The 22735-nt window shown below is 41.2% G+C and overlaps 1 protein-coding gene across 1 annotated transcript; it reads right to left on the bottom strand.

Annotated features, from left to right (window-relative positions):
* Nucleotides 1–84: 84 nt before the first annotated feature.
* LOC131472915 (serine/arginine repetitive matrix protein 1-like) lies at nucleotides 85–5538 on the bottom strand. The gene is made up of 12 exons (XM_058650404.1): nucleotides 5266–5538; nucleotides 4897–4961; nucleotides 4370–4442; nucleotides 4227–4258; nucleotides 4062–4137; nucleotides 3792–3965; nucleotides 3634–3668; nucleotides 3051–3117; nucleotides 2810–2949; nucleotides 1106–1267; nucleotides 489–641; nucleotides 85–316 (listed from the first exon to the last, which is right to left on the bottom strand). The coding sequence occupies exons 1-12, from the start codon at nucleotides 5284–5286 to the stop codon at nucleotides 178–180; spliced, it is 1137 nt and encodes a 378-aa protein (XP_058506387.1). The 5' UTR covers nucleotides 5287–5538; the 3' UTR covers nucleotides 85–177.
* Between the last annotated feature and the right edge of the window lie 17197 nt (nucleotides 5539–22735).

Raw genomic sequence — 22735 nt, 5'->3', positions numbered from 1 at the left:
GTGATACAGTATATGTAATATATTACATATTTCAATCCGGTTCAGACTGGAGTGAACAGGTGGGAATCTCTATGATACAGAGGGCTACAGTTTATTTAAACATTTAATTAACCATATTTAGAAGGGATAAGACGAAGTGTCTATGACTTTTAATTAAATGTATTATAGTTGGATAAATTATAGTTGCTTGTGTCTGCAGCACCTCTTCAATGTTGCCTGTAAATGTCTATAAGCCAATTCCACCTCCAAACTCTCTTCTCTGACAAAGTCCTTTGGTCCAGGGCTGATGTAGATGGTTGCTGCTGGGTTTGAGAAACTGACACAGAAATGTAACAAGTCAAATATCAGTGTTGATAAAAATCAACTCTTCGGCCTGTTTTCAGGTGCATTTTTGATTTGAAATCAATCTGAAAACGTTCCTGATTGTTTTCAAATTAAATTGGCGAGTCTTGTTTCGGTGTGCATACTGTATGTCCACATATGCTCACCCAAGACTCTCAAACTGCCTGCTCTTGGGGGATTCGATGGGGGACACTTGGCCTGTGTCTTTAAACTCCACCTTTTTGTGTCGGGGGTGGGGGGACGGACACCTCTGCAGCTTTTCGGTGTCGGCTGCTATCCTAGATCCACCGGTGGAGACACTGGTGATGAAATGAAACAAAATTATTGTACTGTGGAATTACAGTTTCTGTCACCAATGATATTTTTTGCTACCTTTTGGCTAACTTCCTGTCAGTGTTGTGGTAAAGAAAGAAAAAACAGCCTTTCCATTACAACCTGGCCTCCAACTGAAACCTAACTATGGGTCGTTTTGGCCAACCCTGGAATACGACAGTATTTTTCAACTCAACTAGCCAAACTCTGGCTCCATAATGCTAATGCTAGATTGCATCTCAATCTCATTTGAGATTGAGAGTCTGGAAATAGATAAACCTAGATAAAAATGCCTCTGTATGTAATTGGATAGACCTACAACTAATCATTACGATGAAATACATGTTAACGTAACCAACGTGCATGTTGTAGTTTTCTAGGAGCAATGGCAAAGGTGCCTAACCATGGAGCAAGTCGCTTGCTCCATGGTTAGGCACCCAGATATACTCACTCAAGAAACCTAATCTGCTTTTTCCTGGGGGATTTGGTGGGAGACACTTGGACTGTGTCTTGAGCCTCCACAGTCGTGTGTTGGGGGGGCGCGGAGGGACGCTTCCCTGCGTTCTGCTGCTCTTCGGGGATTGTTGCAAGCGTATATCTAACAGTGGAGCCACTGGTGATAAAGAGAAACAGTTATTGCTGCAATGTCATTTTTTGGCTAACTTCCTGTCCATTAGTGTTCTTCTCCCTCGACCCAGGAAATACTCTAGATTAGTCAAGTGTTAGAAATAAGTGCCAGTTATACAGATTTCTCTTTTGGCTGTGTATATAAAAGGAACTCTGGTTTTGAAGCCTTGAGATTTGTGATTTGATTGGCACCAAGTCAGCTGCAACCAGACACCTATTCGACAATACCAGGTGTCAATCGTGCTGGTATTTGCTCATACGTGCCATGCTTTACTGTTTATTTTTCTAATGTACAGTTCTTTTTAGCTTGGTATGCCACCCAATCATTTGTATCGGGTTTTCCGTTGGGTTACCAAGGACAGTCATATGGCTCCTAAAGGGGAAAGCTACACTCTCTGACTATTGACAGGCTGACAGAGGATTAACGCTTATCACATGAGCTTGCCTTCTTCTTGTTCTTAACATTCACATGCCAGGAAGAGACAACGTGGAATGCTGAATGCTACATTGTGTTTTGCGCTGGTATGACACTGCCTTTGATGTAGCGGCTTTACTTTGGCTTCCACTTGGGGGCAGTGGCTCTTTAAGCAAGTCATACTGAAATATCTTTTATTTCTTATCCAAACAAAGTGAGGTGGCACTGCACACACTGATGCCCTGAGTAAGTCACCTGCCAAGTTTGATGCCTGTTGGACAGACAGATGTTCCAGGCTGTAACATGGTGACCTGAACCTCATTGCAGTGTTTCTTGGAAACAAGGCAAAAATGGATACAGATGGTCCAGAACGTGGTGGCAAGCCTGGTCTTCAATTAGCCTAAAAGGGCACATGTCACCCCTCTGTTCATTGAGCTCCACTGGCTACCATTAGCTGCCCGCTTCAAATTCAAATCACTGATGCTAGCCTACAAAGTACTTAAATACTCTCGTAAAGGCTTATGTTACCCCTTGACTACTCCGTTCATCAAAGGACTGTTGGTGTCTGATGGTGCCGACAGACTCTTTTCATGTCGCTGGTGGAACGACCTACCAAGCACTACCAGAAAGGGGGCGTCCCTGTCCCTCAAGAAGCTCTTGAAAACCCATCTTTTCAAAGAGCATCTTCTATCCTAGCACTTACCTTACCCCCTCCCCTGTACAATCTCCTTCTGTACTTGGATCCACCTCTCCACTCTCACCCTTTATCAGTCCACTGGTCCTATCTATGAATTTCTTTCCAAGACTACTTCCTCTTCTATAAGTTGCATTGGATAAAAGCATCTGCTAAATGCTTAAATGTAAATGTAAATTAGTTCCATTGAAGAGGACCTGAAACTCACCATAATTGAGAACCTCAAAATGGTCCAATTTTCTCACACACTGTCAATCAAGTAGAATTATTTTTACAACCAGCAGAGTCACCTTTTGTTGGCTAATTATTCAATGACTACTTCACAAAATGGGGCTTATTTTACCCCTGTTTGTTTTACTTTGATTCCAACAGTAATGTTGTGATGCATTTATTGGCTCTGTACGCCCAGATATACTCACTCAGGCATCCTGATAATCTTCTTAGGTGGATTGATGGGGGGCACGGGTTCTGTGCCTTTAACCTCCACCGTTGTCTGTTTGGCGAAGGTGGAGCGACATCTCCTCTCTGGGATCAGCAGCTCCAGTGTGGTTGGTATAACCTGTTGTTGGAGAAATCATCTGGTTAAAAAAAACAAAACAAAACCCTGTTCAGCAAAGGTCGGGTCCATATCGAGGGCCGAACTTTGTCCAACATTCGTACCTCAGAACGTAGACACCGAATGGGCTTCTCCGGCATCTTTTTGTTTGGGTTTGTTGGAATTGTGAAGCTGGTGAGGAAAAAGAAAAAGTAGATTCAGGGGAACGGAAGCAGTGTTTGGGTCGAGAGAAAACTTAGTCTGTCCATCCCAACCTACATTACTCTTTTGCGTTGGTATGGACATTACGCAATATTTCCTCTAGAGGGCAGTGCCAAGTAACAGGCTATCAACAAACATGGCGACTACTCGAAGAGGTTATTTGATTGTGCTTGATTGGACAGACGCAATTTTTTTTGCGGTGGTCGAATTTTAAATTATGTCCACAATGACGGAGGAAATAAACGCAGAGACCAGAAATATGTAAAAGACTTGCTGGAAAGTGAGACACTTGAGTGCCTTTACTTAAGTACAGAAAGGTTTTGGAATTATTGTGTTTTATTGTGATGTGCTACTCGCACATCCAGTGTGGCCCTGGGCATCCGTAACGTTACAATACTGCCTTCTGGGTTATTTATCTCTGGATTAATTATCTCTGTTGGTCCCCTCCTTTCCCCTGCAAACAGACAAACTGCTCCTCAGTCTTACCTTTGCTTTTCATTTCTAGGAGTCTTTTCTTTTTCCTGTTTGGTTGAAACCAAGAGAAAAAATGTTAGAAATGAACTGTTTCAAAATGTCATGACATTTACAACTTATAATTTGAAGCACTACCAAAACCAGTTTACTTTTGAAGCCGTCAAACATACCACGCCTAGACGAAAGAGACGTTTACACCGTGACGTATTTTCCCTTCTGTTGGCGGCACCGGCCGTGGCTTTGCCTTCATCTTGAGCCTCCCTTGTGTGTCTTTGAGTGTTGGAGATTCGCTTCTTCTCTGGTTCGCGCTGCTCCCTCGGCGCCGACGATACCTGACTTCTATTCTATTGTTGGAGAAATGATCTGCTTAAAAAAAAATGCTGATAAAATGAAAAATGTCACCGCAACCATTGCGGCTCAACTTTGTTGAGCGTTCGTACCTTAAACCGTTTCCACCAACTCAGCTTCTTTTGCTCTTTGGTTTCGTGTGTTTTTTTGTGTGCTGAAGTGAGAATACTGGAGAAAAAAATAGAGAAACAGTAAAACCTGGATTTGAACTTAATGTTTGAGTGGAGAGGAAACTTTGTAGCTGAGTAGACACTTACCTTTGCTTTTGTTTTTCATGATTTTCTTTATTCTGTTGAGTAGAAATCGAGAGGAAAATAAATAAATAAAAAACAATGCATCAGATATTTCTGCATGCTGCCTTCTTTTGGCTAATGTGAAGCTGTCGTGGGATTAGAACAACCTGGCCAAATAGTCGACTGCCCCATGAGAGTTTGTTCTCCTTGTTGGCAGCTGGAGCTTTGTCGGTGAAGACACTGGTGACAAAGAAAGCACAGGCGACTTCATAAATCACTCTGAGGAAACAGTCGCTGAAGTCTAGACTGAATTCAACATCATCAACAGCCTTAACTAAGCCTTTAAAGACGAATCTCCTCAAAAACACGTATTAATGTCTTTATCGGCGCATTTCTAGTGCTGACGAGAACGCCAGATAGATTACAGTGATGCAACGTCACAAATGCAAACGGCCATAAAACACCACACAAGAATAACAGTGACACAACATGTCATCTTTCTTAGGTGTCAGGTGACAGGTGTGTCATTGTTTTCCAGTCAGACTGGTTGGTTTATCCCAATTGCAATGAAACTTTATTTTTCAGGGCCATAGTGTGTTTGCAACTCCTGTCTGTGTTGGGACCCACACATGGTTTGCTATTATTTTCCTTCATTTTTAATCTTTTGGGGGGGATGGTTATGACATTTTCTCACCTCTTCTGGTAGCTGAGGAACTGTCTTTCCTTTATTGCCACATCATCTACAACAGCTGGCGATTTCTGTATAGTACAAAAACACAAAGAAGATATGATATGAGCTGGCATCTCAGGAGGGATCGACTCAAACACCACTGAACATGGGGGGGACCATGGTTACCTCCTCCAAGGTTGTTTTTGGCCATATTTGTCTAACTTAAAAAAGTAAGAATGGATTTTTGGGGGATGTGGGCGAATTAGAATATCCAGATACAGATTCAAGAATATATATGTTTTAATTATTATTAACTTGTGAGATAGGGAGTGTTGTTGCGGTTCACAATGCCACACGAATGGCAGTGAAGTGAGGGTCTCTTGAAGAACAAACCTGGTAAAGAAAAGCAGTCATCTGTGTTTGATGAAGTTCTTCATTAACTGCTGTGCCCTGGATTCATTCATCCACCTTTTACCTTCTAACCAATGCTTCTATTGGATCTGAACCTTTGAAGAGCCTTAGATGTTAGGATGCCATAAGATGATTCAATCCAGAAGGAGGACATTTATGTCGCATTACTGCCACTGCTGTGGGCCAAGTGATCTTTGTGTTGTCAGAGTTTGGTTTGCATTGCCACTAACTCAGGAAACGTCTAATAATTGAAGTTCTTACAGGAGAGGAAGACGGGATTTCCTCCTCATCTGTCTTTGATCAGTGTTGTCGTAGCTACTGTGGTAGGGACTTTCATCTGCCTTTCATCCGTGCAAGGAGTGACCCTCTCGCTCGTTACAGAATTATCTTCTTCTTTCGGCGTCTCCGTTGTGTCCTCTTCTCTTACACCAACAATTATAGTAAGCTGAAAAGGTTCACGGTATCTAACATGCTTTTTTTGTAGTGTTCCTGAAAAATGGGCAAAGTTTTGTGAGGTTTTGTGCACGTTCGAAAACCCCAATGTCGACACAGCGCTCCCAACTAATAACCTGGGGAATAACAGCTGTCAATCACACTGGTGTCCATCGGTGTTCTTTATTGTTTCCTCAAAATTGAGCATAATTGATCAACTTGGCAGCATTTTCTTCTGAAGTAGACCTGTATCTAGTGATTGAGACCATAACTCCTTGGGAACTTTGAAGGGCAGCGTTACCGGTTACTGTTCAGCCTGCCAAAAATCATTATAAGAAGTGAGAAGTTAATTGTTTCTGTCGACTCTCATTCAAACTGACTTCTGTTTGGGACCCGCAGAGTCGCCCCCTGGTGGCTATTCAATATAGTTTCACTTCCCGATTGGGTTTTTACTGAGGAAACCGGAAGACTCCATCCTTTTTTTTTAATATAACCTTACATTCACAATGATAATTACCATAATTACCACTTTTAAAGTGTCACTTTGGGAGTCTGAGGTCCTGCTATGGAGCTCCATATTTTGACGACACCACCGCAAACACCGCTCCGCCCTCCCTTCCCCTTTCTCGGCCATGTGCATTTGTTTCCAACGGAGCCGGCGAACACAGGCCGTGGGGCCGTGTCTTTGCCGGTCAGCATCTGTTTCGCATGCTTTGGTGTTTGTCAATTCTTGCAGTTTGAAAAAAGCCGATCTGATGTTTACTTGTGTGTGTGGCCCCTCGCTCGGTCACACGGTTGGTTCCTCTACCTCGCTCCCTCCGACAACGGTTGCCATGATGAACATCTAAAATAACGCTATTGATTGCCTTGATCTTATAGCTGGTACCTGGCTAGGGTGTGTGTGTGTAGAGCTGTGAAGTAATTTGTGTTTTTCGTGAGGACACTGGGTTGGCAGCCCTGATCTTCCAAGGCTGTTTTTCCACTGCCCCCAATCTCCCTGCAGCAAGCCATTTAAGCATCACAATGACTCCAAAGTCCAGTTAAATTAGGGTAAAAATCCTGCATTGATCTGCTTTAAGGCGTTACGGTTAACATAACGGGGGGAAAAAATTGAGTTCGAGCAAGGATTTTTCCAGGCTTAAAAATCTGTCTCTCAGTGCACCAGGATATTTGCATGTAATACACATCGTACATTCCTTCCACCAAAACCACCATGACACATCGGGCTGCAGGGCTCAACCTGCTTTGGGGAACCATATTTTCCCATGCGCCCAATCTGAGGCTGGAGTCGGAGCGAGCACACGTGGCACTGAGAGCGTGTCAGTGGATTGCATGCATGGCAACAGACAGACAGACAGACACAACACCCACTTGGCATTAACAACAAAACAGCAGTGCGATCAATTAGCTGTCCGATCCAGCCTGTTGAAGAGAACAAGTCAAGTCTGAAATCTTTTTTGTGTAATGTTGTTGTTTTTCTGCTGATGTTAAACTTGGAGACAGGAGGAGGAGGAGGAGGAGGAGAGAGAGAAACTGTTCGGAAGCATCCGTTTCTAATCAGTGCTCCTGCTGGATTATTCTGTGAGGAGAGAAGAAAGAGAGACGCAGGAATTAAATAGTTATTAAAAGACTTGTGTTTGCCTTGCAGCTGCTTTTGATGATATAGTAAACAGTTAATGCAGAATTAGACCAGATAACCCTGGGAGAAATGCTAATTACCTTGTTTTTGAAATCACTCTAATCTTCACATCTGGTGCTTAGTTAATGCTGTCATTAATTTGGATATTTTGAGCTCCTGAGCGCCAAACGCTGCATACGTTTTTATGTAATTCATGGAGTTTGAATAAATATTGGTTCTACTTTTTCCTCATTCTATACCACACGTTTGAGAGGAGATGTATTATTTGTCCATATCATGAAATTGGCCTTAAACTCATGTTGATCCTGTGGAAAATGACTTTAATGAGAGCATTTGTTACAGGTTAATAGCCCATATCAAGCATGAGCTAATATTGCAGGATACAATTAGAGACTCAAATGAACTTGTGAAGGAGGTGAACACATTACAGTACTCCGAGAGGCTGTGGGTCTGTGGTTTCTCTGCCACACAGGTCGCATACTGTATTTAGCTGAGTGACTAAACAGTCTTTTGGTTTTTTTTGGTTCTGCCAAAAATGGAATAATCCAATCTGTTGACAAATTGGAACAATTAGATGCACTAACAGTGTGAAAAAAGCAGTCATCATCCACACTGTTCCTTGGTCGGTTTCAACAATTCAGGTATAAATTCAACATCTACTGGTATAAATTTCTGCCAGATCTGACAAACTTCTTCTCTACCAAACCTATTTCCAACAAAGTGAAGAGGAGATCGCTCCTGAGTCAGAATACGCTGCAGGAGGAATGAATGTCTTAGCGTTGGAGCGCCTCAAACTCTTTCACAGTACAACAAATAAATCCACTGCCATGGTGATTTCTCACTTGACTTAACAAAGAGTGCAGGTGGAGATCTTATTGGGGCAAACAGGACAATGTCAACCAATTCACCACCAAAATCCATCCATCCATTCATTTTCTACCGTTTTATCCTCCACAGGAGGGTCGCGGGGGTGTCTGTGTCTCTCAAAACCAGAAGAGACGGTACACTCTCGTCACGTCAGTGAGCCACTCAACTTTTTCAAAAGGAAACTTTGTTTTGTTACCAGAAATGTGTTCTTAAAAAACAAGATAATTGCACATTTCATATTTTTATTTTAAGTATTGTCTTGCGGAGCAATCTTGTTGAGTTGTATTGGTATTGTTGGAGCAAAAATTGGAGTTTTTAATTTGCACGACAGACTTTTCAAAGAAAAGCAAAAAATAAAAATATTGATGTTTCTTTAATTAAAAGTTATACTTGACCCATGTTTGTTGGGGTTGGGGGACCCCGGAGATTTTTCTTGGGCCCCGACACAAAAAAGTCTATTTATATTTATATAGTTTAGATACTCTCTATTAATGTCAACCGAATTGGGCTTTTGGAATCTCATTTTTCCGTGTTTTCTTTAACTAGACTACGAGTCTGAATTGAATTATACAGCATAAAGTAAAAGACAACACAATATAAGTCACAGTAACAAAATACCCCGTTCAGTCTGGTTAGTCTGTAAAATAAACCAAAATACCCTCAACATAAATAAAAATAAACCGTTTCCTGTGATTATCACCGCGTGGCTCTCAGTTCAGCATGTGTCCGATATGTCAGCCCCCACATACTGTGAGCCTGGTAAAACAAAACACTTAGGGTTTTTATTTGCTTACATGACTTGAAGCACATCTGATCAACATTACAACGTTCATTTTCAAATGAACAAACGCTTCCTCTCTGCCTGTGATGTGCCAAAAGACTCTGGCCTCCCAACGCACCAGGATGGAGGAGGATTTCAAAGAGACGGGCTGCTCGATGGCTGTGACTTTCTCCCATTAATGACTCGATGATTGTTTTCACACGGAGTCGGTGTCAGTTGATCCAAACCATATTATCATGACTTTGGCTTCTTTGGGCCTACTTAGGCGTCGTGTTCAGAGCCAGCAGGACGGATGAGACTCTTTTCTCTGAAGCCAGATCTACCTCTAACTCTTCTTCCTGCAGATAAAACCTCCGTGATGGATCGCCCCATCGCTGCGGCGTCTTCCAGGAAACATAAATAAAGGCCGTGGTGCTATGGGCTGCCCTGGTGGAACCCCACAACTCTTGGCATCCGCAGAGATAAAGGGAATAAATTAATTCTGGAGCTCCTGTAAGCGCGCCAACAAATCAAGTGAAAGGGATGCACTGAGCTCCCTAATGATACTTCAATCATCAATGAAGGTTCATCTGGTTTCTCCATATCTGATGGGAAAGGATCCCGATTAGCATGCACATCAAAGAAGAAGAATACAAAGGACAAGTTACAGAAATAACGTCAGCTGTGAGTCTGTGGGATTTTGGATCTGCCTCCCGCCGTTAACAATAGTTCAAAAACGTAATTTACCGAGCCGTACATGAAAGCTAAAGGCCTCAGGTCTTCTCAGACATTCACACCCACAAACACCTGTCCAGCCGTCACTATTCTAACACGCCGAGGTCAGCTTTTTCAAAGTCAACACTTGACCAGATTTTAATCCTCCGCCAAAGTGAACGTGACACCTGTTTAATCTGATATTCACGACTCACACACCCGACAGAATTCCTCTGCAGTGAAGGAGGCGGCGCCGAAATCTGAACGGCAGCCACACTTAGCCAGTCGACCTTCTACAGCCAACAAATTACAGTGTTTTTATATTGTTCTTTGCAAACAACAACAAACCACTATAATGAGAAACCATGTTAAGTAGACAATACGACCAAGATCTGTACTTTAAGAATAAAACACAGACCCCCTGCTAGCTTTAAAGGTGGCTGTGGAAGAATTAAAGGTTGCCTCTTCATGAAAAACAATGTGGTGAGTTTGATGTAAGTCAACAAAATATAAGTTTAGACTTTTCCAGCATGTTATAGACGAGGTAAACGCCCTTTTCCAGAAATAAAAAGTAAAGTGTCTCCTCTAACATGAGAATAAATGTTCATGCGTAACGCTTCCTTTCAACGTATTTGTTGGAATCCTCCTCGCATCCTGGTCGTCGTCGATAAATTCAGTTGTGTGGATTCAAAGGGAAAAATAAAAAGCTGGTGTCTGCAGCTCTTGCAACAAAGGCAATAAAACATTTATTTGAAACCAAGAGGAACGACAGGCGAGTGAACCTGTCATTTTTCCGCCCCAATAATCTGATCATCGAGAACTTTTGCAGCTCGTCCGGGGTTGACCAAAGTTCTTTGCAAGAACAACAAGAGCATTAATAAACAATAAATTGTGTAAAAACAGTAAAAATGTTGTTAGATCTGTCTGGATAGAATGTTCTCATCCTGAAGTGAAGGCCGGGGAGAAGAGGTGAGCCTTTAAAGTCGATTTAAACCGTTCCATAATTTGGAAAGAAGAAAAGTCGCTGTGAATCGTCCCTAATCAGCTCATAACCTGTCAAGACCTGGCCTCCCTTTGCGTTGTAGACCCTGATCTCGTTTCCAGCATGCGGTGACTTGAGCAATCCCAGCTGATCGGAGAAACAGGTCAAGGTAACGGCGGCTGACGGCCAAACAGGAATACAATAGAAGTTCTATCAGAGAGAAGAAAAAAAGAGCGATTCGACGTCTTAAATCATGACATCACAGACAACACTGCTTTGATAAACGCTCCGAGGTCGACCTGAAGGCATAAAACTGAGCTAAATTAAACCCCGGTTTTGCGATCACTCATGGAGCGCGAACTGCAAAGACTCCGGACCACAAGACAGCACTTCCTGTCGTGTTGGATCCCAGTTTTGGGAGTATAGTTGTAGTCTGCTGATGCTAACTTCTCCACACTGCCAGAGCCTATCATTTTAAATACTGTATTTGTCACTTGCACTGTAAATTAGTGGTGAAATGGTCATTTCTCAGTCGGAAATAAACAAAAGAGTAAAGACTTCCCAGATACAAAAGTGGTTGTACAATGTTGTTTTGTGGCGGATTTGAAAGAGAGCATTTGCTAACTCAACTAGCAAACATGCTAGCTAACTGCAAACTAGCTTGAGAGGTATCTATCAGCTAGTTTGCTGATAGCTGTGTCTGTCATGGATAGCTAGCATTGCTAATGTTGCTAAAGTGATTTTAATGTGATGACTGTTTGGGCACACTTGGTCAAAAATACCATAAAACTTTGGTAACCTTGTCCAAGAGCTACTTTTATGCTGTGTCGTGTTAACGTTACACGTGATTTGATCGATTTCTCGAAAAGACCCACAATACAGTTTGGTGACGTTTGAACTGAATCAGAAGCATTTTGTGTGTAACAGAGGAATATTAAGATAAGCTCTATAATGTTTACTTCTTTGCTGCCTTGTTCTGTTTTTTCTTAAACTGCTAATTAAGTCGCAGCTGCTCCCATGTGTATGTGAGGATGATGGTTAACAGAGACACTCATTTAAAGCTGATTTTAAAAACAGTTATTTTTCACTCTAGTTTTACCACTGACTCAAAAGAGGGTTTAAACTCTAAAGTGAGAGTGTCTCATAAATGTTACATTTGAAAATGGAGACCAATTGTATGTCCTAATTTAGTCGCAATCGTCATCCAAAACATTTGTCTTTAGGTGACGATTTGTGACTTTGATGCGTTGGCTGGAAATTTGACTCCAGAGGTCGACTCTGTCAAAACTGAGGCTGTGATTAATGGACAAACCCGTCAACAGTCCCTTCTCACAGCCCATGAGGCACTCGCCACAAATATTCAGCTTGATCTACGGGGTTTGACCTGCTCCCAGAGTTCAGAGGTCAACTACAGCATGAAATATGGGCAGACCTCGTGAGAAGCGAGGCGCCTGCTTCTCAGTTTACCTCAGGTTTAAAAACAAAACACAACCATAGAGGGAGGGGCTATAGATGCGCGTCCATAAATTAGTGCATGTTTGATGTCACGTTAATGACACAGCAGTAAAAGAAATTTACTTCACAGCAGGATGACTCGCCGACTCTGGGGCCTCGCTGGCAGACTGACAGACATCTTATTTGTGGGATAACTTGGACACATTATTTGTAAGGCTCACAAAATAAATGATGGGGTTTTGAATTAAGTGGTTGTTAAAGAAAACAAATTAAATCGCAAGGGAAGCACACAGTGGAGAACACCAAGAAGGATGCAATCATATCTGAAAGAGGAAACCAGGCCAAGGCCCCTCGGTCTGCGGCGCTCTGCTGATCACATCAGAGGCGCAGACAAAAGGGAAGGAACATCTTTTAAAGCGTGTTTTATTGAAAGCCATAAAAAGTGGTCAGGATGAATTGTGCCTCTGGGGAATCAACTTGAAGATGTGGATATAAATCTTTGCCCTCCCCTCGAGGTAAACAAACATGTGACTGCATCACTGCTTTAAAAGGGCTAAAACTCTTCAAGTGGAGATGGAGCAGCAAACTGTATCATTTTGGGTTTTTTTGTCAGCTATCACACTTGAAATGGTTATATTTCGCTTTTTTTGCGAGTGGTCCAGCCCAGTTGGTTGATTTGCTGAAATAGGCTTGATAAATGTATGTTTAAAGGAGAAAATGAAAGCAGAGCCCGAGGAGAGTCCTCGCTCTGCTGGATGTGTGAATGTACTTTACTACATTTCAACTTCATGTAAGAGACAACTTCAGAATTGTATTCAGACTAAGGGCTGAACGATCTTGAATACATTTCAAGATCTAAATGTTCATTTGGCTTTACACATTTTGGCTTTACGAAATATTGCGCCTCCTGCGATTTGAAAATCGCAGCAAGCCGTATTGTGATTTCGATAACATTCCGATTAATTGTTCAGCCTAATTCAGACGCTGTCAAATCTGCGTTTTTTACTTTATGTTAGCAACGTCTATAGCCAGACACCTTAGCTTTTGGTGTTAGCAAAAGCCAAGCCGTTAGCAACTGCAAGCCAGCTGCAAATGTCAGAGTTGACGTTAGCAGCTACTGAAGTTAGACACAGTAGCATCTATGTTCTGTGTTAGCAGCTAATGTAGCCTGTAGCATGCTGTGGCGTATTGGTGTTTGACATTAGCAGCTTATGAAATATTTGTTCTGTGTTAGCTGCTAATAATATCTTTGTTCTGTGTTAGCTGCTTATAATATCTTTGTTCTGTGTTAGCTGCTAATAATATCTTTGTTCTGTGTTAGCTGCTTATGATATCTTTGTTCTACATTAGCTGCTTATGATATCTTTGTTCTACGTTAGCAGCTTATGATTTTTGTTCTGTGTAAGCTGCTAATAATATCTTTATTCTGTGTTAGCTGCTTATGATATCTTTGTTCTACATTAGCTGCTTATGATATCTTTGTTCTACGTTAGAAGCTTATGATCTTTGTTCTACGTTAGCTGCTTATGAAATCTTTGTTCTACGTTAGCTGCTTATGATCTTTGTTCTATGTTAGCTGCTTATGAAATCTTTGTTCTGTGTTAGCTGCTTATGATATCTTTGTTCTACATTAGCTGCTTATGATATCTTTGTTCTACGTTAGCAGCTTATGATCTTTGTTCTATGTTAGCTGCTTATGAAATCTTTGTTCTGTGTTAGCTGCTTATGATATCTTTGTTCTACATTAGCTGCTTATGATATCTTTGTTCTACGTTAGCAGCTTATGATCTTTGTTCTATGTTAGCTGCTTATGAAATCTTTGTTCTGTGTTAGCTGCTTATGATATATTTGTTCTGTGTTAGCTGCGAATAATATCTTTGTTCTGTGTTAGCTGCTAATAATATCTTTGTTCTGTGTTAGCTGCTTATGATAGCTTTGTTCTGTGTTAGCTGCTAATAATATCTTTGTTCTGTGTTAGCTGCTAATAATATCTTTGTTCTGTAAGCTGCTTATGATATCTTTGTTCTACGTTAGCTGCTTATGATATCTTTGTTCTGTGTTAGCTGCTTATGATATCTTTGTTCTGTGTTAGCTGCTTATGATATCTTTGTTCTGTGTTAGCTGCTAATAATATCTTTGTTCTACGTTAGCTGCTTAAACTCTTGAGTTACGCCACCCCACTGGCGTAAAAGTCAAATATAACTCATAAAACTGCACAAGTCTTAGACCACCATTACATTTGCTGTTTTAGCAATGCTATAATGACCATACAGTACAAGTACTTTGCTAGAAGACATCCAGAAAATATTGAAAATGTGTGTGCAGTTTTAAAATGACACATTTTCAGGGGAAAATAATCTTCTACCGGTTAAAACGTCAAGTATTTAATGTTATGGCGATTTCCATTATACAGTTCTAGCTCTACTCGGCTCTACTTGGTTTGGTATTTGTCACGTCGTTGTTTGAGATTTTAGAAGTTTCCTTTGCTACATATTGGAGATTAATGCATTTTTTTCACGATTTTTAAGTCTTTGTATGCTCATGACTCTTCCAGTGACAACACTCTCTGACCAATCAGTGGCCGACAGAGGGTTGCATTATTGAAGTGCTATGTTCTAAATCTTGGGGAATGAATAAATAAAACTAACCACAGTCATATTGTTCTTTGCTCCATCTCCACTTTAACTTTACTTTCGGATGTGCCTTTTTAACTTTCTAGTGTTTGTGGTGAGCAAGCTCGATTTAATGGCAGCTCCCTGTTTGCCCTCGCTGCCCTGTGCAGATTTATTATGGTTTCCTTTCACTGTGCAGCCTGCTATATTTTTTTCTGCCATCCTCCAGGAGAGTGACCTCAGATTCCTGCCGTGTTGTTTAAACAGGGAGTGACTGACTCCAAGGCTTCTCGGGCTCCTCCGCAGCTGAGGCAGGCAGCATGCAGGAGGCAGTGCCCGTGATGAAAGCCAGACGGGACGTCCCATCTTATCTCTCCCTGGGTGTTTCCACCCCCTGACGTCACTCCAGTGTGTAAAAGACAGAAGCAAAAAAAAATCCCACTCCTGCAATATTTGTCCTCCTCCTCTGTTTCCTTCCTTTGACTGGATTCCTCGAGCTCCTTTGTTGTTGCTCAGGATGTGACTCAAACGTGTTCAGCAGAAACAGCTCAGCTGATGACAGGTGACATGTCAGACCGGTTTATCACATATTTAAGCTCCAAGTTTGAGTACGTTTTCCCCTCTTTTGACTCTTAGGGCTTTGACTTGTTTCTGGAGAAGCCTCTAAAGTGCTGGAGCTCAGTTTCTGTGCAGTTAAAGGGGGCGACACAAGTGTGTGCTGCTGCCATCTAGTGCCAGCTCACTGCTAACCTGGCAAACAGACAATAATGTAAGCAGTGTTGTTTGTGTGTAAGATGAAGCCCAATTCACTCCTTTTGAGTTCAACAAAGGGGAAATTACACATTTGGATCCATTTTCCAGCGTTTTCCCTCTGGGTTTTGTTGTTTTAGTGAAGTCAAATTATTATTTCTTAATAATTGTTAATTGTTTTACCTGACAGACATGTGGAACCGTTGTTTCCACTTTCCCAATTGTACATTTTTGTGGATGCACCTGTGTAGCTTATTTATTTACATTTTTATGATGTATTCCTGTCTAACATGAACTTATTTGATATGATTTCATTTGTTTAGGTGCACCACGTGTGTCAGACTGGTGTTTTTATGCTTAGTTTTATGCACTCTCTGACAGAAACTAAGAGTTTGTGGTCCAGACCTGGCTTCTTTTACGCAACGCAACACGGCGTGTGTGACCTCCACCGGTTACACAAACATTTCCACTACGGTGGGTGACCACAGCAATGACGATTACTGGGGCCGTGCTCCGTCCATGTGGTGCAGAAAATAGCCCCAGTAAACACCACAATTTTGGATTTTGTGTAAGCACATGATTTATCAGGATTTATCATTTTTATATCCTGAAGCGTGTAAAGCATTCACACATTGGTGACTTAATTGTCTTGTTACACACTGATTGAGCTCTGATTTATTTTTGCTTCACCGCCAGGATAGGATTTTGGATGTTGTGTCATTTTTATGTTCTTAACTGTGTAAAGCATTTGTTTATTGGTGACTTAATTATGTTGTTACACATGATTTTCACACCATAATGGGAACAGGGTCTACAGAGCTGCAGCTCTCGCTACCGAGAAAACATAAAGCTGAGGCCACAAAGTTGCCAGAGTGTTTTTCTTTATTGACAGGTGTTTATAGTGTCATGATGCACTCACACACGGCATGGGGGCTTCAGTTGAAATGAAATATTGACTTTTTGATATCCTTTTTGCTAAATGTTGGGAATTAACGCTTGTTTTCAGGATTTTTTTTAAGTCTTTTTAACTGATCTACAGTTCGACATTGTTCGGCTTGATTCTTGTGTCGGACGACCCACTCATGACTCTTCCAGTGATGACACTTTCTGACCAATCAGTGACCGGCAGTCTGTTGACTACACGTTTTAGTATCGAACCCAGATACTTAAGAAGCACCAGGTACTATCACTGATAAAAAAAAGCCAACAGAGCCAATTTGAGACAAGCTAGAACCGAATAAAGGAAAAGTGCCTATATTTGATTGATTTATTTCCTAAAAACAGCCATTTTATCAGGGCTAATTCATCAAACTTCTACCTTTTTTTTGTAGCAAATCTTGTGTCTAGTCTCAGATAAATCTTGCCCAAGAAAAGAAAAACAAACCACCATTATCATATTGTTCAGACCTTTGTTTCCACTTTATGTCACTGGCAAAGAACAACATTAGCACAGATGTGTGCAGATGGCTGCCGATCAAAAAATAGCCTAAAGCTAACACAGCACCGGCATGTGTGTGTGTGTGTGTGTGTGTGTGTTCATGCATGGCTGGGACTTCTTGAAATACTTCATCAATGTCATCTTAGCAGATCTAGAACCTCCCATCCAGGAGCCAAGCTAACGTGTCACTCTTTGACTGCACCTCCCAAAAAAACCCTAAAAAATGCAGTTTTCACATCGACAATTTCTGAATGATCCCCGATCGTTTATTTCAGGTCCCCACTCCATCCAATTTCTCATGATTGCTCACCTTAAGTACAAATAAATGACGCGTGTCCTTGTGAAAACAGAGCCCTGTGCCCTCAGCCTGTCTCCTCCCATATGGGTATTTCTATCTCACAGGAGCAGCAGACCAGTAAAATAATGTAAAGAAGTTTTAAATCACTTAAGCTGAACATAAATCATGATGCTGCCCTCTCAGCCCCGTGGCACATTGGCAGCGATTAGGATAATACGACGCAGGCACCGTCCGGACCTTCCAAGATGAAACTGAACCTCTGCTTGAATGTGGAAAAACCACAGCCTGAAGCATCAGCAGGAACAAACCTGAAAATACATTCATGCCGTGCTGAAGTCCCTAAGCCTCTCACAGGGAGAGTTTCTTTTAAACGTGTAACACAGCGTTGACGCCATTTCACCCCTCTTGTTTTCCACTTGTAGCAGGACGGGACAGCTTGGCTATGAAGGTTTGGCTCCAAGGGTTTTGGCGACGGAGAAGCAGCAGCAGTGAATAAAGTCCCTGATGAACATGGAGCTGCTACCGTGATTGAAAAAAGTCCCCAATAAGAGGACTCGCAGAACGAGAGTCTGCGGTTTTGGAGCTCGGACCGGGAAAATGAAGAACATGTAGCTGAGGGCGTCGGGCAGAAGTTGAACAGAAGAGGCTGAAACCCTGACTCTGCATTAATGTGTTTGCTGACCAAAATTAACCGCTAAACACAACCAGTGTCAACATGAAGCAGCTTGGCACCGGAGAGGAGAACTCACCAGGCTGTTTTACTTTGCTGCAAACCGCGGGAAACGTTACATTTGTACCGTCAAACTGTTTGGATGGGATGTTTGGGGCAAAGTAGCTTCAGTCCTGTTGCATTAAAAGGGTTGAATTTTGAAAGTGGCGCAGTAACATAGACTGTAAAAATGTATGTTGTACTTTATTGTCTATTTTCTTCTAAATAGGAACAGAATTTACAAAAGTTATATAAGGTTCTATTGAAATTAACTCTTCGAACACAAAGGATTTAGGTTGCTTTTTTCCATTACTATGTTAAAATGTATATACAGAGGCTATAAGAGTGTCTTATATCCTTTTTTTTTCAGCACAACCCAGACAATCTGATAAAAACACCAACTATATAACCACACCTGAGCAAAAACTACTACTACTACTAAATTGGATTGAATTTTTTGAAAGTTTGGATTTGGACTTATGAAATTGTCTATTTTGTGACGACTTCTGCACAATTATCACTGCTTTATATCGCTAGCAAAAAATGCGATATAAAATGAATCCTAACTTTGATGCAACAACACATGAGAAGACGAATAAAAAAGCATTTAGAAAAGCCTGAATATGTGACCTATAAACACACACACACACACCCAGGATGCCCATATAAGGAGTTGTATATTACTCCCACACCATTTTACCAAGGGAAATGTTTATTGACCTTATAAATCAAGTGAAAAGTACATTGTTGTTTTTGGTGGCTAAATTCTACCTATGTCCTACTTCCTAGGCTTCACTTTTCAAATTGGACAATTATGTCAATAAAATACAATGAGAATGTCATTATTTTTTAACAGAGAAATGATTATCTTTATGTAGAGGTCATACACATTTACTGGTGTTGGTAAAAATCTGTCATCCACTCCACTCCTTGTCCTGCTTTCGTGTTACGAGTTATTTCGTGTTTTATTTTGCCATTTGTTTGGTTCAATCCAACTTTATTTATGTAGCACTTTTCATACAAGGCAATGCAAGTCAAAAGTGCCATGTTCTCCACCCAACCAAGTGAAGAAGTGAGGAAATGGAATCATGGAACTCACGAAGGAGCAGTTGCATGGTGAAATCTGTGGATTTCTAGTTTCAGGAACAGTAGGAAACAGAATGATCCTGGCAACAGGTTGGCTTAACCTACAACATGAAACTGTTTTTACTGTAATAACCTGGCAGATTCGATGGAACCCACACTGATTTCTTCAAGTCTCTGTCGTCTTTTAACCACAGTGAAAGCGACAGATAAGCATCCATCAGGAAAGAGTGACACAGACCCGTTTGTTCTCCTTTCATACGTTTTACAGCCCAGTGAGTCCCAAAAAAATATCCAAATCCAGACTGGGCCGCTTCGCAGAGCCTTGAACCCGGCCACTTCTGTTCTTCCTGTCTATATTCTTGTCCAACACATACAAGGAGGCCACAGAGACTCCCGTATGTTCCTTGGCACCGCTCTTCCCCGGGACCCCGACGTCAGGCCCACAAATTTATATGATGCACCGATTGCAAACGCGGAGACGGAGGATAAGCAATTAAAAGCCAGCGCCCGGGTCCCACAGGAACGTGGCGCCGAGGTACCTGAGCGAGCGGGGAATTTACGACCCGGGGGGTTCAAAGGTCAGGGTCATGCAGCGGTGACAAAGGTAGAGAAGAGGCGGGAGCGGCGAGGGCCTCTTGTGGGACAGGTCAGCGGTTTCAGACGGAGAAATGAGGGTCATAATTTCCAAAAGAAACGAGGGAAATAATGGAGTAAATATTAGGATATTTTACCGAGTGTGAACAAGCGCCAGAATATATTGTTGTTAAGCTCAGGTAATTACTACCTCTCGGCCTCCTGCTGTTCCTGGTACCTGCACATGAATCACTAACCAGCAGCAGCTGCATGAGCCCGAGCACGGTTTAGAAGACAGATTAACTTGTAATCTCTCTGGACAAATAGACGATTAGATATAATCAAATGCACCTCTGTGGACGACAACGGCAATTAAAGGTGATATATACGTAAGAAATGTATTATATTATTATATTAAGACATAAAATGACCATGATGTGTCGTCACAGATTAAGGAATTGAGATACTGGTGCAGCCACTACATTCTTCTTGGTTACGATACAGGACCTGAAAAACCTTTCTCAGAAATGCTTCCACCAGAGGAGAAAAAAAATCAGGCTCTGCAGTGGAGATGTGTTATAATACAAATGCAGAAAAAGGAGTGAGAAGGTGAATAATGGATGTTGACAGACATGCTCCAGCTCTGGGAAGCAAAAGACGGAACTCCAGAACTAAATCATCACAATTTTGCCGCTGCCATGTTGAGGTTCTGCACCTGGACGTTCAGAGGCATCATCTGCAACCGGGGCTCCTACTGGACGATACCAGCTGTCTGTGACACTGGTGTCCACTAATATATTGTGTGCTGTAGTTTATTCTTTAATTTCCAAATAAATGGGAACATCATTTCTACTTTGTACTTTTTATTTTTATAAATTTAAAAAAAAGTTCTATTTGGATGTAAAAATGTACAGTGGAAAAAAACAATTATATATACAGAGACTTTTACTTAAGTAATATTATAAAAAAAAAAGGGACTTCAACTCCTATCAAAGTCATTTTCTGATAAGATACTTGTACTTTTACTCAAGTACCCCTTTATGGTACTTTGTACAAAACTGGTATTTCCAAATTTCCAATTTCCGAATGCAAAAAAGTACTTTTTTTTTAACTTTTTGCTCAGGTGTGCTTATATATAGTAATATATAGTTTTTCATCAAATTGCCCATAGGTTGTGCTTATAAAACGCAAATAAGACACCTGATATTGCACATTTTTATAGCCTCTGTAAATATTTTTTAATAGCCTGTGTTCTAATGGTTTAGGTTTTAAAAGTGAACAGCCTTCCAGGCCTTTATGTCGTCAAAACACCTAAGCAATTGTTTAATGCAATGTTGTCTTTTAAGAAGAAGCACATGGATCTGACCATCGTCTGCATGGAATGAAATGCCGTGCCTCCTAAGTTTGAGCCAAGTGGGAACAGAGAGAGAAGAGAATCGAGCCTAAAACTGAGCCCTGGGGAACCCCACTCAAGAGAGGAACACTAGCAATCTGTAGCACTCTAAGTCTGAAGTAACAGCGAAGAGTCGAGTTAAAGTAGTTTTCAAACAACGTTGAAGTGTGTACAGTCCGTAAATACACAAACTCGTGACATCTGTGCGGGTATTTACAGATGTGAGCGGTGATGTTATGTCATTGTCTCTTGTGTGTGTAACGTGTAAATTTATCCTCAAAGGCTAAATCCAGTCACTGTTTCGTTCTGTCACAGTTTGTGTTCCTTTACTTAGTTTTTTTTAGATTCTGGCGTTTATTTACTGTACATATACTAACACTTGTTCACGGTGCATTATATTTCCATATCCTTCACATTCCTCCACCGTGGAACGCCGTTTCCCACCACTTTATGTCCCACCACTTTGCTGATAATAAAAACATGATATTAGATTTTCCGTTTGGTCGGGGGCCATAAACTTTAATCCTCCAATAAGGCAGACCCTGCTCATCTGACCTCATCGTGTAGTCATGTACTAACAAAAACATTATGCTTAAAACACCCTTCGAGCACCTGTTGCACACAGAGTATCGTGCAACAGCGTGGATCGCAATCAAAAGAGACCGAATCGAGTGGTTTATTATCTGAATTGATATTTTGGCAGTGAAGCCATTCATTACATTTCAGGAAAATCATGTTTTAAGCAATGTTTTTAAATAAATAAATAAATGAATAAAAAATAAAAAGGTGCAGTGATGTTGTGCAGATTCCACATGTGGCTGCCAGAGCTCTTCACATGACTTAACATAGGTGTTACCACATTACATGGCAGCGCTGCAGACGACTGTGATGTCGGGCCAAAGCAAACAGCGGCGGTTTGATTTATTCAGAGGTGATATATGTTCTCAAAGCCCGCGGCTCACACACTCGCCCTGCTGCGCCACTGTTGTTACTGTGGATACTCGTGCCCACAGGAGTGAATTTAGAATGAACCTCGAACAGATAACGCGGGGTTTTGATCTGTCACAGCTGATTAAAGGAGCAACAAAGATCAGCCGCTCCAACAGAATCCAGATTTAACCCAGACTTTTACAACACACCACATTTATTCTTATTCTAGTGGTCATAAAATGAACTAAAAATGCAATTCAGCCCTTATATTGCCAAAGAGTATGAGATCAGTTCAATCCCCAAAACATGCAGGAGCGTATCTAAAGTACTGATCATCACGCTCATCAAAGAAGTCAACTTTTAGGTTAGAAATGTTCATTTTGAGACAACTAAATGATTTTTTTGCCACTTTCCTTTGTCAAATGCGATTGTAATATTGGTATCTTTCTATTTGGCTGTAGTTACTTATAGAAAAAAGGTGTATTTGAGTGTCCGGAAAAGCGCTATAGATGTATAATGTAATTTGATGTATTATTATTATTATATGCAAATAAAAAGTACTGAAAAATGTACTGTATTATAATATATATGCACAAAGTAAAGAGTAAAGAAAGGAAAGAGAAAGACCTTTGATTGGCAGAATAAATGATGATGAAAGTGGTATTTGGTGGCAGAAAGTCACAAAGTTTTTCCATTAAGTCGAATCAAACTCAAAAGAAAATGCTTTTAGCACCAGTAACGATGGACATATGCTCCAAGGATATGGACATTTGTGTCATTGCATAATATATATATGTGATGTTTTGTTGTCTCA

This window comes from Solea solea, chromosome 14 (assembly GCF_958295425.1).
Source record: "Solea solea chromosome 14, fSolSol10.1, whole genome shotgun sequence".
NCBI lineage: Eukaryota > Metazoa > Chordata > Actinopteri > Pleuronectiformes > Soleidae > Solea > Solea solea.
The sequence above is the reverse complement of the archived record's forward strand: the minus strand, read 5'-3'. Positions and strand labels throughout refer to the sequence as shown.